This window comes from Oryctolagus cuniculus, chromosome X (genome assembly GCF_964237555.1).
Source record: "Oryctolagus cuniculus chromosome X, mOryCun1.1, whole genome shotgun sequence".
NCBI lineage: Eukaryota > Metazoa > Chordata > Mammalia > Lagomorpha > Leporidae > Oryctolagus > Oryctolagus cuniculus.
Window position 1 is genome coordinate 37,314,766 of NC_091453.1, and position 14,397 is coordinate 37,329,162.

Genomic DNA, 14,397 nt, shown 5'->3' on the forward strand with positions numbered 1-14,397 from the left:
GAAACGTGATGAGGGTCATGCTAAGGAACTGAAACCTTAAGTTATTTGCTTTGGCTTAGAAAACCTCAATTTGCAGGTCACAGAACTTTCTGAACTATCTAATCTATTATATACCCCTCCCAAATGCATACATACAAAATTCCAATTGAAATCACTTCTATTTCAGGGAGATTTACAAATATAGCCATCCACCAAATTCTTGCAAATTAAAAACCCTTACTCTGGACCAAAACACACACACTCTTACCTTGAAGCAGGCCTGGGTACTCAATTTTTCCTATCCACATAAATCCCACTCCCTGAATACTTATGAGTGAGCCAAGTACCCTGTCAAGTTATTTCATATCTCATTTAGTTCTTGTAATAAATTTTCAAGGTAGATATAGTCTCCCCATTTCACAGATAAGGAAATGGGCTCAGAGAGGCAAAAGAACCCATCACATCTCTGCACTGGCCAGGTATCAGACTTTCTTTCCATTCATCACTTCATCTAACTGTGTAAGGCAGACATAATTATCCCATCTTAGAGATATTGAGCCTTGCAGATACTAAGTGACCTGCCTAAGCTCACACAGCTGACACATAACCACGACACTCATGCACTCACCTCCTCCTCTGGGGTTAGGTGCCGCTTACTGTCACTGACAGGGAAACCGCTGCCAAATTCTTTGGAATGGATGTCAGCCCCATACTCAACAGTCACATCTTCTTCAATGCTATTCACTAACCGCCAGAACTCCTTCTCTACGAGCTCTGTGGGTACCATCTGGAGAAACAAGGGTAGCACATGACTGTGGCCTTATCATACCTTGGCCCCATTGATTCAAGTGAGCTGAGAGTATCAGGCACCAACACCACCCCAGCCTTCCATCACCTACATGCACGGGCATGTTGAAGTAGTCAGCTTTAAAGGAGTCGGCCATCTCGCCAAAGCTATGCAGAGTGTATTCCCGGGTAGCCTGCTCAAAGCCAAAGGCTTCAGGGGGCCGCTTACACTCCTGAAACCCAAAGGAGAACATGAAACCAAGGTAGGGGCAGAGAGGTAGAGAATCCTTCTAAGTAAAACTGAAATGTGGGGTAGAAATAGGGAAGGAACACAACCCTAGGTTTGTACTCGAGGGCCCTGAGACAGGCCTTACTTAATAGCTCCACCTTTGTCTCTTACCATTTCAGCTTAGTCTTTTCATTTCCCATATGTACTTCCACCATGCTTTTGCTCAGAGTTCCTCCCTAATGGAATGTCTTCTCCTACTTACTCACACTGATTCTTCAAAACCCAATTAGTTCCACACCTCCACAAGTCCTCCCTCATTACTATAGCTTATATGCTTTTCTTCCTTTAGGACTTCACTATCTAAACACGGGTTCTGACTTCAATATATTATCCTATGTTCTTTGGTCATCATTTTTTCTCTAGCTAAAATATGAGCTCACACAGGATACTTAGGAAAGTTTTTTTATGCCCAGACTAGAACTATGTGCCTGAGAAAATAGTACTGAATATTCTATTACTCTGGAGGATGGAAAACAAAGGCACTTACTTCTACAGTATCAAATCCTACCATACTTCTGTTCTTTAGACAGTCTCAGAAGACAAGACGCAGATCTACCTCACTTGTACCTACATTCATGGCTTTAGATGAACTATCCACAGTCAGACACATACACCCTGCTTGCGTTTGAAAAATAAATGTGCATCTGGTCCATTGGCTCATAATCACTTAGAGAGCCAAGGAGAGGTGACAGTCAGTCCTCCTCATCCACAATACCACTGGTATCCAAAGTCCTCTCCACGAGAAATCTCTCCCACTGCACCAAGGCCATTGTGCACTGCCCTACTCTCTCACCGTGTGTATGTACAGGTCATCTGTACACCAGGTCTATACAACCACAGCTGAGTCTTAATATAAAGCCAGAGACCATCGATGTCTGCCCAGAGGAAAATGAAGATGGGCAGTGGGAATTTGGATAAAAGTAGGAAGCTCCTGAAACGTACCAACCAAACATCTTGGCTGCTTAGCCCTCACTGCTGCTTCATCTGCTCTCCTCCCTGGCCCCACCTGCACTAGGCACAGTCTCCTTTGTATGCCTCTGCTCCTGGATCATCCAGTCTGGAATGCCTTCCCACCTCTTCAAGTTAAAGCCTACAGGACTTCAAGCCAACTTAAATATCACAACAGAAGGGAACTAAAAGAAAAAAATACCTTAAATAAATAACACAGAAAAATGATTTATGAAGTAACAAATGAAAGTAAAGAATTCCAAGACCCCAAACTTGTTAAAGATAGTTACATAGACGGAACAATAAAAAGGTGAGAAGAAAATACACCACATTGTCGGGACCGGTGTTGTAGCACAGAGGTTCATGCTGCCCCTTGTGACGCCAGTATCCCATTTGAGTGGTGGTTCAAGCTCTGGCTGCTCCACTTCCCTGCTAAGTGCCTGGGAGAGTGGTGGAAGATGGCCCAAGCGATTGGGCCCCTCTCACCCACATGGGAGAGCTGGACAGAGTTCCAGGCTCCTGGTTTCAGTCTGGCCACCCCCAGCCATTGTGGCCAACTGGGAAGTGAACCAGCAGATACAAGATACAGATACGTGACTCTTTCAAATAAGTAAATCTTAAAAAAAAAAAAAAAGATACCCAGACTATTAACAATGGTTATCTCTACATGGTAGATAGTAGACAATCTATTTTCCAAGCTTTCTTTTAAAAAGAATCAAATACTTAGAAATCAAAAGAATATGTTTTCTTAATGTTCTTGTCTCTTTCCTGACATCTTCTATGATTATTGCCCTTGTTTTCCTCTCTGAACTTGCACATCTCAGAGTTTCTAAGGCACAATTTAGTGTCCGCTTATACCTCATTATATATAGTCTATCTCATCAGGATGCTCACCTCCCCAGGTGGTCTCAGAGCTCCCAGAGGACAGAAGCAAAGGAGTCTCCTCTTCTTTCTCCTAAAGCTCTGCCCAGCCTAGCCTCAACCCTGGGATCCAGAACCCAAGACTGCGGCTGGCTAGGAGGCTACCCTCAAGAAGGTCAGATGAAGGATGGCAAGGATAGATACCCTACAAGGCAGAGGTGGACTGGGGCTGGGAAGGCCTTACCGCCATGACACACTTCGGGCACCGCCAGACACCCTTAGGGATCTCAGGCAGAGGAGGCAGCAGGCAGAAGATGTGGTAGTTGTCATCACAACCATCACACAGCAGGAGCTTGTCATCCTCATCCCCTCGGGAGCACATCCGGCAAACGTATGACTCAATCTGCAGGGGAAGGAAGCAAAAGTTCAATATAGGCTCTGTCCCAACCTTCAACAATCAGGCCCCTCCAGAGTTCTCCACTGGAGACTGCTGCACTTGCTGGCTGGGTCATTCATGGTGCCGTACAGGTTAGTCACACTAGGTCTGGAGCTCAACTGCATGCAAGCACCAAAATCAGTGCGAACTGTGAGATAGTCCTTACCACTCAGGCTTGAACTCTCAGGCCCCATTTTTAATCATCAACACTTACAGAACCCATGGTTAGCACTACACTCAATTTTGTGGTTCAGAAATGACTTAAAACATGGTATCTGTCTTCCCAGAGCATACAACACTCTAGGCACACACTTATAAAAATTAAAAAAAAAAAAAACCTGCCCCAAGAGTGGCCCATAAAGGGTACTGTGGGGACCTAGAGAAGGAAGCACTCAAATCAGCTGCAGATAAGGAGGGATGGCCTTGAGGAAGACTTCATTGAAAAGGTGACTCTTGAATTCGGCTGAAACCTGAAGGCAAACTGAAGCCTGGCAAGGTGGCAGAACACAGGACCCTTCCAGGCAGAAAAAAAGCATGTGCAAAGGATGGAGACATGAAAGAGCACGGCACATCTCAGAGGACAAAAGTGAACATACCTACAAGAAGTTCAGTGTGGCTACATGTAACAAGAGTGAGGTGGGCAGTGCTGGGGCCTGAGGCTAGAGGTTAGCAGGGACCGGATCATGCAGGGTAGTGAGGAGCTTAATCTTTATGGGGAGGCAACAGACAGCCTCCTCTGGATCCTTTCAGCACTTCATGTTGGCAGCACTCGATCACCCTTTCTTGTTCTTTGTTTCATGTGAGCTGGCCTTGTTTCCCCAATTAAATGAGCCACCTGAGGGCAGGAGCCCACCAGGCCCACTTTTCTGCTTAAGGCAATATGGTCCAGTGTCATACTGGGGAAGCACTTGGAGAAGGAACAAGAAGCAGAGCATTAGAAGTCAGGGTAGGTCCTTACAAACTGGGCATTGCTGTGGTTCCTCCGCAGTCTCATGGTCATCTTTGTGCAGGGCTCTGGGCTGTGACTCAGTTCCTCCTTGCTCTCCAGGAAGGCCTTGGGTGAGGCTGACTCCACCTTCACATCCCCGCCTGACTCCTCCTTCACCACTACGGTAGGGGGACACTCAGGCCCTTCCTTATCTGGGAGGGAGAAAAGTAACTCTAAACATTGGTCTGGAACCCTCTGGGCCTGGCCTCCTCTCCGGAGGTGAGGCCATCCCCAACTGCTAGGCCTCACCTTTCTTCCGTAGAGTCTTATCCTTAGCCATGAGGCCCAGACCCATCATCTTGGGACCTGCCCCATAGATCTGTAGTTTCTTCAGCTCCGGATTCTTTTCAATATCTTCCTCTGTGGGTTCCGGCTAGGAAGAAAGAAGGCAATGAGTCAAGACTATCTGGGGAAGATTGCCTCATCCTAAAAGAACAGTAGCTAGACTATCTATCACCTGCGCTCATAACAGGGACTATAGCACAGATATAGGTCAGGGCCAAGAATTCAGAGTTGCGTTTTGGAGACTGAGATAAGTGAATTCTCTCCTGAGCCCTTTTGGAAAGGAATTAAAAATGGGTTCTCAATTTTCAACTATAAATCATTAGCTCCTACCTTACAGTGATGAGGAGAGTTTAGGGGTTATGTGTATATATATATATATATATATAAAAAAAACCTAACAGTGTTTGGCATTACTAAAACATGGTAGTGACAAACACGATTTGCTAAATTACACGCAATGCTGAGCCCGGGAACACCTATTTGGTTCTCTGATGTATCCCGAGTGCTAAGAATGTCTGCACATGAGCTTCTGCCTGAAGGTAAGCTATCAATATAAGAAGAAAGACAAGTCTTGCTTCAATAAACAGAGTGGTTCCAAAGAGGAACAAGAAGGCAAGAAGGGCAGACATGCAAGACACTGTGCAAACAGAGCAAGAGGCAGCTCAGCACCTCAAATGACAGTGAAGAAAAGGGATCAAGAGTGAAGCCAGAGAGAGACACACTAACGCTTGGAGGAACTCAAAAAACAAGAGAGGGAAAAGTGTAACAGGGAACATAGCCTAGATCAGACAGAGGAAGAGGACTCTACCTCAAAACTCTTAAAGTTAGAAGAGAAGGGAAGTACTCACATCAGGCTGTAGTCTCTTAGCCCGCCGGCCATAGCTGTTGAACTTGGAAGGCTGCACAGACTGTCGAAGAGGGATGCTGTGGGGTTTGTATTCCTTATCCTTCTCCTCATTATCAAATGGGCGTGTGTTACACTGCTGGGGACAGGTGAAGGGTAAGGGTTACTGTTTGGGGCTCCAGCACCCAGGAACAAGGATTTCCCTCTACCTTCATCCAAAGGCAACCGAAATTGTGATCTACTCACCTGACCCTCACCAACAGCCCTTATTCAACCGGCTTTTATTACTGAAACCAGCACATACCTGGGGAATCCTTATCCCTGCTTATCCTTTCAATCACCCGCAGGCCAAATAACCACCTCCTTAACTAAATCAGAATTCATTTTTTCTCAGACTCACTAGCCCAAAAAATCTCTCCCATCTCCTGACCTTGGCATATAACACATAACTCCAGAACCTCTGACCCTGGGCATATGTGAAGAAAATAAGCCCCATTAGTAGAGTCTAGCTTCAAACCTGCAGTCCACGAAGCAGTTTCACTAAGAACAAGTGTGAGAATCCGTGTCTGAGGGTAGAGCCTCACTGTTTCCGAGCGCAGCATTCTTACCACAAGGTTGGCTCCAGATTGGTACATTTCATATGGATAAACGATACGTTCATAGTGGGAGCGCAGCAAGGAGCCAATGTTTTTGCCTGGTGGATAGTTCAGGCGCTGGGCCACTCGGGCCCACCGGCGATCCTTACAAATAGCTTCATAACCACCTTCCTCCACCACAATCTAGAAGGACAAGCAAGAAGGGACAGGGATGTGCTGTGTGTATGCATAAGGGAGCAGATCTGTAGAAAGCAAAATAAGGACAACTCTAGCCTCTCACTTCACTGGAAGCTAGCCCCTTCTCCCAATCTCAAATTGCAACAAGAAATGTTTTGCTGACAGCTTGTGTGTTACCAGGCTATACCCCTTCCAGTGCTGTCTAGAAGTCCAATATCCAAACCAAGGGAGTCCCCAAAGTAGCAAGGCTCTTGGGATGGGGTTGGGGGTGTCTGAGAAAAGCCTGTTCTTACTTTGCTGAGGCTGTAGAGGTCCAAGATCCGCCGTTCTACATTGGGAATCTTTAAAGAGGAGCCCTGGATTTCCCAGAATTTGGCAATCTGGTCCAAGTAGTTCAGTTTCACTCTCGTCTGGGCCTGAAGAAAAAATGGCTCAAAGAGGTTGGCCACCCTCTTCCCCGGACCCCTCTCTTCTGGCCCAATCTTAAGAGAGGAGAAAGGGAATAGAACAGCCCAAGTACACTACCCAGGGCTTCTCCAAATGAACCGAAACCTGGGCTCTGGACAGCGCTTAGTCCCACCTTGCTCTCATCTCCCAAGAGTCACCACAGCCGAAATTTTACATATATTCTCTCTCAATATCAATGCCAGGGTTATGGAGTATTACCATCTCCTGAATAGATGAGGAAGCAGAGGCTTAAAGAAAGTAAGTCACAGAGCAAGCAACAAGATCACTGGGTGTCAAATAACTTAAGTTTAAGCTTTCCCTCTGCTACTGACTGGCTGTACAGTCTTGAGCAAAATCAGTTCTACTCTCTGGATTCATTTTTTTAATTATAAAACTTAAAAGAATTCTATTATCTATTTTCATCTTTTATTTGAAAGGCAGACTGAGAAAGTGACAGAGACAAAGATCTTCCATTCACTGGCTCACTCTTCAAATGCCGGTAACAGCCAGGCTGAAGTCAGGAGACTGGAACTCAGTCTGGATTTCCCATGTGAATGGCAGGGACCCAAGTACTTGAGCTATCACCTGTTGCTTCCCAGGGTGTGCATTAGTAGGAAGCTAGAATCAGAAGCAGAGCCAGGACTCAAATCCAGGCACTCCTATATAGACTGCAAGTATCCCAAGGGACATCTTAACTGCTACACCAAACATTTCCCCTCTATTTTTTTTAATTATAAAAGAAAAAAAGTAACTGCCCAGTCCACCCAGAGGGGTAGACTTAATGAGAACCAGTGAAGGCCCTCTGGAAACTTCAGAATTATATTTAAGCTCTAGGCACGATTCAGGGAAGACACCTCCCGCATTCACTTCCTCATGCACCAGGAAACTTGCTCCATGGCTGAAGCGTGAGAATGCATGCTACAGACAGAATGGCCTACAGAACTAAGAGATAGTATATTATTAGGACAGCATCAGCATTTGGCCAACTCAGGACCTGATGTAGGCTGAAGATCCTAGACCAAAGCATGTACCACGCTTCCCTGAAATCTCAGTGAGTCAAGACAGTCTCCAAGTCTATAACCTGCTGACTCCCGTCAGAGTTCTAGGAAGAACTACACAGTTGTTATCATTCATTACCCTGCCCTGATCTTACTGGGAGGAAAAAGGACAATTTCATAATTCAGAAGAACTAAGGTCTATTTGTGGTAAGAAATGAGTTCCCTTGCTATGAGTACCTTTAGGCAGCCAGGAACACTACTTTCTCCACCTGAACCTCCATCCGAACCCTTAGCCTTCTAATTTTGGTCTCATCCCCCCCCCCCCCCCCCCGCTCCTCCTCCTCCTTCATTAACTAGCATTACCTTTCCAGAAGGCCTGCCCTTGTCCCATGCTAGGCAACGACATGTCCTAGCTATACCCCCACAGATACGGTTACATCTATTTCTCTAAGGATCTCAATGTACTCACTGTAAGAGATGGCTTCTGTCCTAACCAGAATAGCACCCACCCAGATGGAGTCTAGAGAAGTACTTCTCAATGGGGGGAGATTTTGCCCCACAGGGAACACTTAATAAAGTCTGGAAACATTTTTTGTTGTCATAACTGGGAGAGGGTAGTACTGGCATCTAACAGGTAGAAGCCAGGGATGGTGATAAATATCCCACAATGCACAGGACAGTTTCCCCATAACAAAAAATATCTGGCCCCAAAAGTCAATAGTGCCAAGGTTGAAGAACTCTGGTCTAGAAAATCAGTACACTTGTAGGTTACGGACATTAAGCTAGGCCTAACCCCTCAGGACATTTAGTAAAGACGTATTATGTGGCTACAGTATTTAACGTACATCTTCCACCTTCCACGGAAAACTCCAAGACCTTACTTGGAACTGGTTTCAGGGCACTCACTCTCACTTCCCCTTCTCAAGCCCTTAGTGAAAAGCCCTATCTGTCCATGCAAAGGTCCTAGACTTCTCATAGAGAACTATTGAGATCAAGAAAAGTCTGGCCCCTTGGCCCAATATTCTAACCATTCCAGCCTCCACGCAGACCAGTTCTTGTGTTGTTCCTGCCCATCTACTTCACCTTCCATCATACCAAGAACCATGGAAGGAAGACAGGAAGCACAGAACTGTGGACAAATTAAATACATGAGGCCACATTCAGCTGGCCAAGGGAAAAAAAGGTCTCAGTCAGTCTCATATTTCCCTTTTGTTGACTCCAGTAGGGTAAGGTTAGTTGACAGGAAAAGTTTCAGAAGCAGGAACCTCTAAGGGAAAGGGACATATCCAACTTTTGGGCTGTCAAATGAGAAACATTAAATGCCCCTGCTCTTGGTTATATTCAGAGCTGTAAAGCTTTCTCCGGCCCCAGGTGCACTAAAGGTATGCAATTACATACAAGACAGAATAAAGGCCTACTTACGTAAAGTACAGTAGCCAGAGAAAGTATAAGAGAAGTGGGATCAGAGCTCAGGTATCCATTTTCCCAACCCTGTTACCAGCTGCTAGTCTTCTTACCTCTAGCTCATTCAGCCTCTGGATTCGAGGAGTAAACCTGAAGTTGTCTACTTCCACAGCAAAGGGTGGCTGCCAATCCTGGGAGGGTAGAGAAGGGAAAGGGATTTGGGTTATCCCAGCATAGTGCTGAGACCAGAGGATGCCAAAAGCAGCTCAGCACCACATTCTTGCCTTCCCAGACCTCTAGCCACCTCAGACCCACTAACCTGGTAAATTCCCCATCCACCCAAACTTCACCTCCCCTCACAACAAGGCCTAGCAAAAAGGAAAAAAAAGGCCCACCAGCCCCTCAAGTCCACATCAAAGGCCCCATGCACATACCCTGGGAAATTTCTCTTCTTGAGTCCCTCCCAACAGTACAGTGAGAGAAAGAGAGAGCCCAAAACAGCTGACTCCAAACTCTTACTACACCTAAATTAACTCTTCATTCCATAGGCATGTGTGGTAGGACAGAGTCTGGGAGTACTAGAAAGCACACAGGATCTGGAATCAGAAGACCTGGGTTCATATTCTAGCTCCACTACGTACTAGCTATGAGACTGTTACCTTCCTGAGCCTGTTTTCCCATTGGTAAGGTGGAAATTGAAACTCTTGCCCTGGTTTCTTCACAAGACTGATATGGGAAATTAAACTGATTTTCAAATGAAAAGGTTATTCAATGGACTATAATCTTAGGCTGACCATATCACCCTATACACATGCAGGGTAGCCCAGCTCTGGTTTCTGCAGGATCCAAAGGTTACAACCTTTAATGTCTGTTCTCAATTTAAAGGGTATGAGATAGATACTGCAGGGAAGAGCAGGAACAGAGAGCAGGAATCTGCATCACCCAATTTAGAAGGCTTTCTGTGGGTCCTCTCTCATACACCTTGCCAGTATGAGGAAGAGGCAGGGGAAGGAAGCCCAGGGAGGAGCAAGGGAAGAGTTCTGGGATGTTAGACTGTGATGGCAAAGGCCGAGCATTTGGAGAGGGGGAGGGAAGTCAGGAAAAGATACAAGTTGGGGGAGTCTCAGCCCTGCCAACTTGGTACTTGTTCTGTTCTGCCCAAAGGGTAGCTGTGAAGAACCCCCTTCCCAACACCCCTCCAACCTCCAATGCAGTCCTCTCCTTCCCAGAGACCTGCTTTCTACTGGGGTGGCAAAAACCCAGAATAACCTAGACCAATGCTCTCACTTTACAAAAGGGGAAAGTGAGGCCCAGAGAATGAGATTTCCCCACAGTCACATGCTGAGTGAGTGGCAGAGCCAAGATTAGAACCCACGTCTTCTGACCTCCAGTCCAGGGCTCTCGGCACTACACCAGGCCACCAGTGTCCACATACACATGCATATATTTGGGGGAGAGGGACATTCTGTGAAAAAGGAAAAGCTGCATAGATGTCTTAGAAGAGGGGTCAGAGGGACTTTTAGGCACACATACTCTTTCCTACCACCCAAAGCAAGTAGCTAACACCTGGGGCTCAGTGAAGCAGGGGAAAAAACAACAAGAAAAAGTAGGCTAAAATAGTATGGCTCAAACCCAGAAAAGCCCTAACGCCGTCTTGCCTCCTCTTCCATCAGATTACAGCACTCCGCTCAGCACAAGTAACCCAGCTAGAAAAGTGCAAAAACCCCAAACACCAAGCACCTTTCTTGCCTGCTGAATCAAGCTCTAGACAGGAATTAGTGCAACACCAGGCACATGATAGGAAATGGCAGAACTGGAATCCTAGAGCAGGAGCTGGAGGTGCAACAGATAGCTCAGGAAGATCCAGCCAACATTCTTCCTTTAGCCCCATGCCGGTATGTGCCAAACGCTATGTCAAGATTATTAACGGGGTGATAAAGAAAGTTGGCTACCTGATCCAGGAAGCAAGATCCTTCCAAGCTGTCCTAGGTCTACTCCAGAATATCAGCACTATCTTCCCACCCATGTTTCCCCAGTGCAGCAGTCACCTGTCCAGTAATTCAGACCCCAAGCCACCCTTCCTCAGGCAACCCTCCAACTCCCAGGCACCCACCCATACATAGGTTCCTATTCTGGGCCTGAGCATCACTTGGGTGATTATTTCAAGCTTCAACTAGAAAACCAGTTGCCTAAAGGTGGCCTAGGAGCAGCCTCAGAGGAAGAAAACAAAACCAAACCAGAGCAGAGCAAGTCTTCTTGGAATAGGGAAGCATACTGTAGGGGTAAACAGGCCTAACAAAAGACAGCCCCTGCTGGTATTACACACACATGCCTGGGACACGTCACCCTTCCCCTTCCTGGTCCCCCAAAACAGGATAACACCACCTGCAGAAGACCGACCTGCCTGCCTGCCTAAGTCCAAGACAGAGAAAAGGAATTCCTGGCTTCATCTATACCCAGATACGCCTCTTCCCTCAGGCCTACCCCGCCACTTCAGGGAGAGCCTCCGTGAGGCTGCCCAGGATTCGTCTCTCCCTCACCATGGACAAGGATACCTCTGTGATCTGTGGCCAGCTCCAAAAAGGAAGCTTACCCAACACCTCCCAGAGGATCCATTTGAAATTAGTTTAGACCTGTGGTTGAGTACCAGAAAGCACCAAGTTGGAGGCCTGTGGTGCCCTCCTCAGGTGAGACTGAGGCTTCCCATGCCCCTTCAGCCAGGAAACACAGAAACACCCTGTTTCAGCCGAACTCAATTCCTACCCTGACTCCCAAGTGCTCACTGGAAAACACACAGCATCATTTCTCCTCCATACTGCCAAAGCAGTAGCCTGTCCTACCCCCTGGGGAACTTCTTCTGGCCTGAAGCCAGACCTAGGAGAAAACATATGGCCTTTGATGTTGACCTTTGGGAAGCAAGTATTCCAAGGGGCACACTTCCATAGCTCTGGTCTGCTTCCGGAAGGGGACCCCCACGAATGCCCTAACCTCTGGGACCGCCTACATCCTGGGCCTGGGGACAGTAGAAATCTTCTGAGGAAGACTCACACCCCACCACTAAGCTGACTGACTGACCCAAGCCTCTCCACAGGAAGTGGAAAAAGGGACCCGCTCCTGAATCCATCTCAGGGGAGCCAGCTGGAGCAACCCCCCCAACCCCAGTATTTCCTGACTGGTCCACCAGGCCAATACATTATCACAGACGAACTGGCCTGGCAGGGTGTGAGTAAATATGACTCAATCCACATAGGGGACAAGCCAATGACCACATCAAACACCTTCACAGTCTCAATAATTACCACTTATGTATTGCCAACTACACACACAGACGCTGCCTAGTTTAATCCAATCCTCGAAATATCCATTCCTGGGTCCCCTTTCACAGGCTCAGAGGGATTATTTTACTTGTCCAAGGTCACACAGCTGCTGAGCTTCAAAGTGGAATTTTGAACTCAGGTCTGTCTCCCTTCAGAGCCATGATCTTTCTACTCAACTATGCTGCCCGCCTCCAGGGAAGCGATGACAGTAGTTGGGAGAAAGGCCTGATCTAGTGCAGCCTTGACCCGCGTCGTCCAGGGAACCTAAAAGATGTGCGGAGTGCCTATGAACTCTCCCTGGCCCACTGGGCATCCGGGTCTTGAACCAGGAGTGACTCCGAAGAGCCAGGGGTCGGGGTGGGTCTCTGATCCCAAGTCACCGAGGACCGCAGGCCACGAGAGGGCCCTGGCCCCGGCACCCTTTCTCCGACCCGCGCCGCATCCACAAGGGTCCCAGCCACACCATTTTCCCACACCTCGCGCTGCCCCTGCCCCTCCCCCTCCCCGACTTCTCCGCCGGCTACCCTATTCCTTCACCCCCGCCTCGCCGCCGGCGACCACCGGCCCCAGGCCTTACCGCGGGTGGGCGGATCTTGCAAATGCCCGACTTCTCAGCGATGGGCCTGATTTTCGCGATGTAGCCAAGGGGGTCTCGGAACTCGGCCCAGCTAGGCTCGAACACCGGGCACTCCGGCGGCGGTAGGAAGTCGTCGGACCCCGGCTCCATGGTGGGCCCGAGGGCTGGGCCAGGGATCAGGTGGACTCAAAACGCCCTTAAGGACTCATGGCGCCGCCGCTGTTTGAAGCCGAGGAACTGCTCCGAGACTAGGCCCTAAGCAGGGGGGCCGCCGCCCGCCGAGGGCCCTAGGGGGCGTGTGGTTGCCGCGCTCTGAGACGCTCAAGCTTCCGCTATTGCTACCGCTTCTTCGTCTTGCCCCGTTCCTTCCAAACTCTGCGGCTGCCTCCCAACTACTGCAGCCTTCGCTACCACAGTTACCTCCCAACCGTCGCGGCCTTCATCGCCACCGCCGCCATCTTGGTTTGTCAGCGGCTCCCCCTCCCCTCACCACAACAAACCGGATCCCTCCGCGGGATGTCCCTCCGATTCTCGTACACTCTGCATCAGGTCAAGCCCTAGGAAGCCTTCTTCCCGTGGAGACCGAGCTAAATAGGCTGGTATGGGTTTCCTATTCGGAAGCGGTTACTCAAACGTTCCTCCTGACTGAGAGAAAATAGTCCACCTCAACGGCGGAGGAGCAAGATTGTAATTAGTTAGCCGGATCCTCTTTCCGGATGGACCGGCGTTGCACGTTTAAAGGCCCGTGGCGCGCATGCGCGTTGTGGAGTGAGACCGGAAGAGAAGCTGGCGTGGGTGGGTGGTGTACCCAAACTGGCCCCCCTTCGCAGACCTCAGCCAGCCCCGCCCCAACGTTCTCTGTCCGTTCTCTTTGGTTTTTCCGATACCAGCCACAGAAAGCGGCTTTAGGCACCTAGTTGCGAGGGAACCGTAGTGCTGGCCCGCAAGTTGGCGGAGAAATATTAGGGTCTTAACTCGAGGCTCCGACGCCTCTGGGGCTTTTAAAGAATGAAGGCAGAAGGTGGCTCACTCCCTGGGGATTATGGATTTTTTTTTTTAAATTTTATTTTAGAATCCTGGATCCCAAGTAGAGGAAAGAAAAAATTATTTTGGCCAAGATTACACGTAGAGACTTCTCAGAGATGGAGTTTTCATTCTCAACCCCAAAGAGTCATTGGCAGTCAGCATTTTAATGAATGCCCTTCATCTGATCTGTATGCACTTTTACTACATACATATTTTCGTGGCATGTATTCCTATAAAATAAACCTGAGTGTATGTGCATTTTAACTATTGGACATTTAGCAACAGCGTATTTATCCATTGCCTTCCAATGCCTACTATCTGGAACACCTGTTTCCCCATGGGTGAAACCACAGTGTATTTATCCCACATCTATGTACATTGATCACACTTATTGTGTGTAACTCATCTTATTTATTTGAGTACCTGTCATGTATACATC

The 14,397-nt window shown here is 48.0% G+C and overlaps 1 protein-coding gene across 6 annotated transcripts in view; it reads right to left on the reverse strand.

The window, feature by feature from the left end:
• The window catches only part of KDM5C (lysine demethylase 5C), a 33,529-nt gene extending 19,930 nt beyond the window's left edge, over positions 1-13,599 (reverse strand). For 4 of the 6 annotated variants that reach the window (XM_051827114.2, XM_017349759.3, XM_002720016.5 and 1 more), the window contains exons 1-10: positions 12,933-13,599; positions 9,152-9,229; positions 6,483-6,605; positions 6,025-6,195; positions 5,421-5,555; positions 4,537-4,660; positions 4,258-4,439; positions 3,108-3,266; positions 879-998; positions 608-766 (exon numbers count right to left, since the gene is read on the reverse strand). In XM_051827114.2, the coding sequence (XP_051683074.1) occupies positions 608-766; positions 879-998; positions 3,108-3,266; positions 4,258-4,439; positions 4,537-4,660; positions 5,421-5,555; positions 6,025-6,195; positions 6,483-6,605; positions 9,152-9,229; positions 12,933-13,082 (1,401 nt within the window). In that variant the 5' untranslated portion in view covers positions 13,083-13,599. The remainder of the gene's footprint in view (positions 1-607; positions 767-878; positions 999-3,107; positions 3,267-4,257; positions 4,440-4,536; positions 4,661-5,420; positions 5,556-6,024; positions 6,196-6,482; positions 6,606-9,151; positions 9,230-12,932) is intronic. The other 2 variants (XM_051827113.2, XM_008272648.4) reach the window with 1 other exon arrangement.
• Positions 13,600-14,397: the final 798 nt, after the last annotated feature.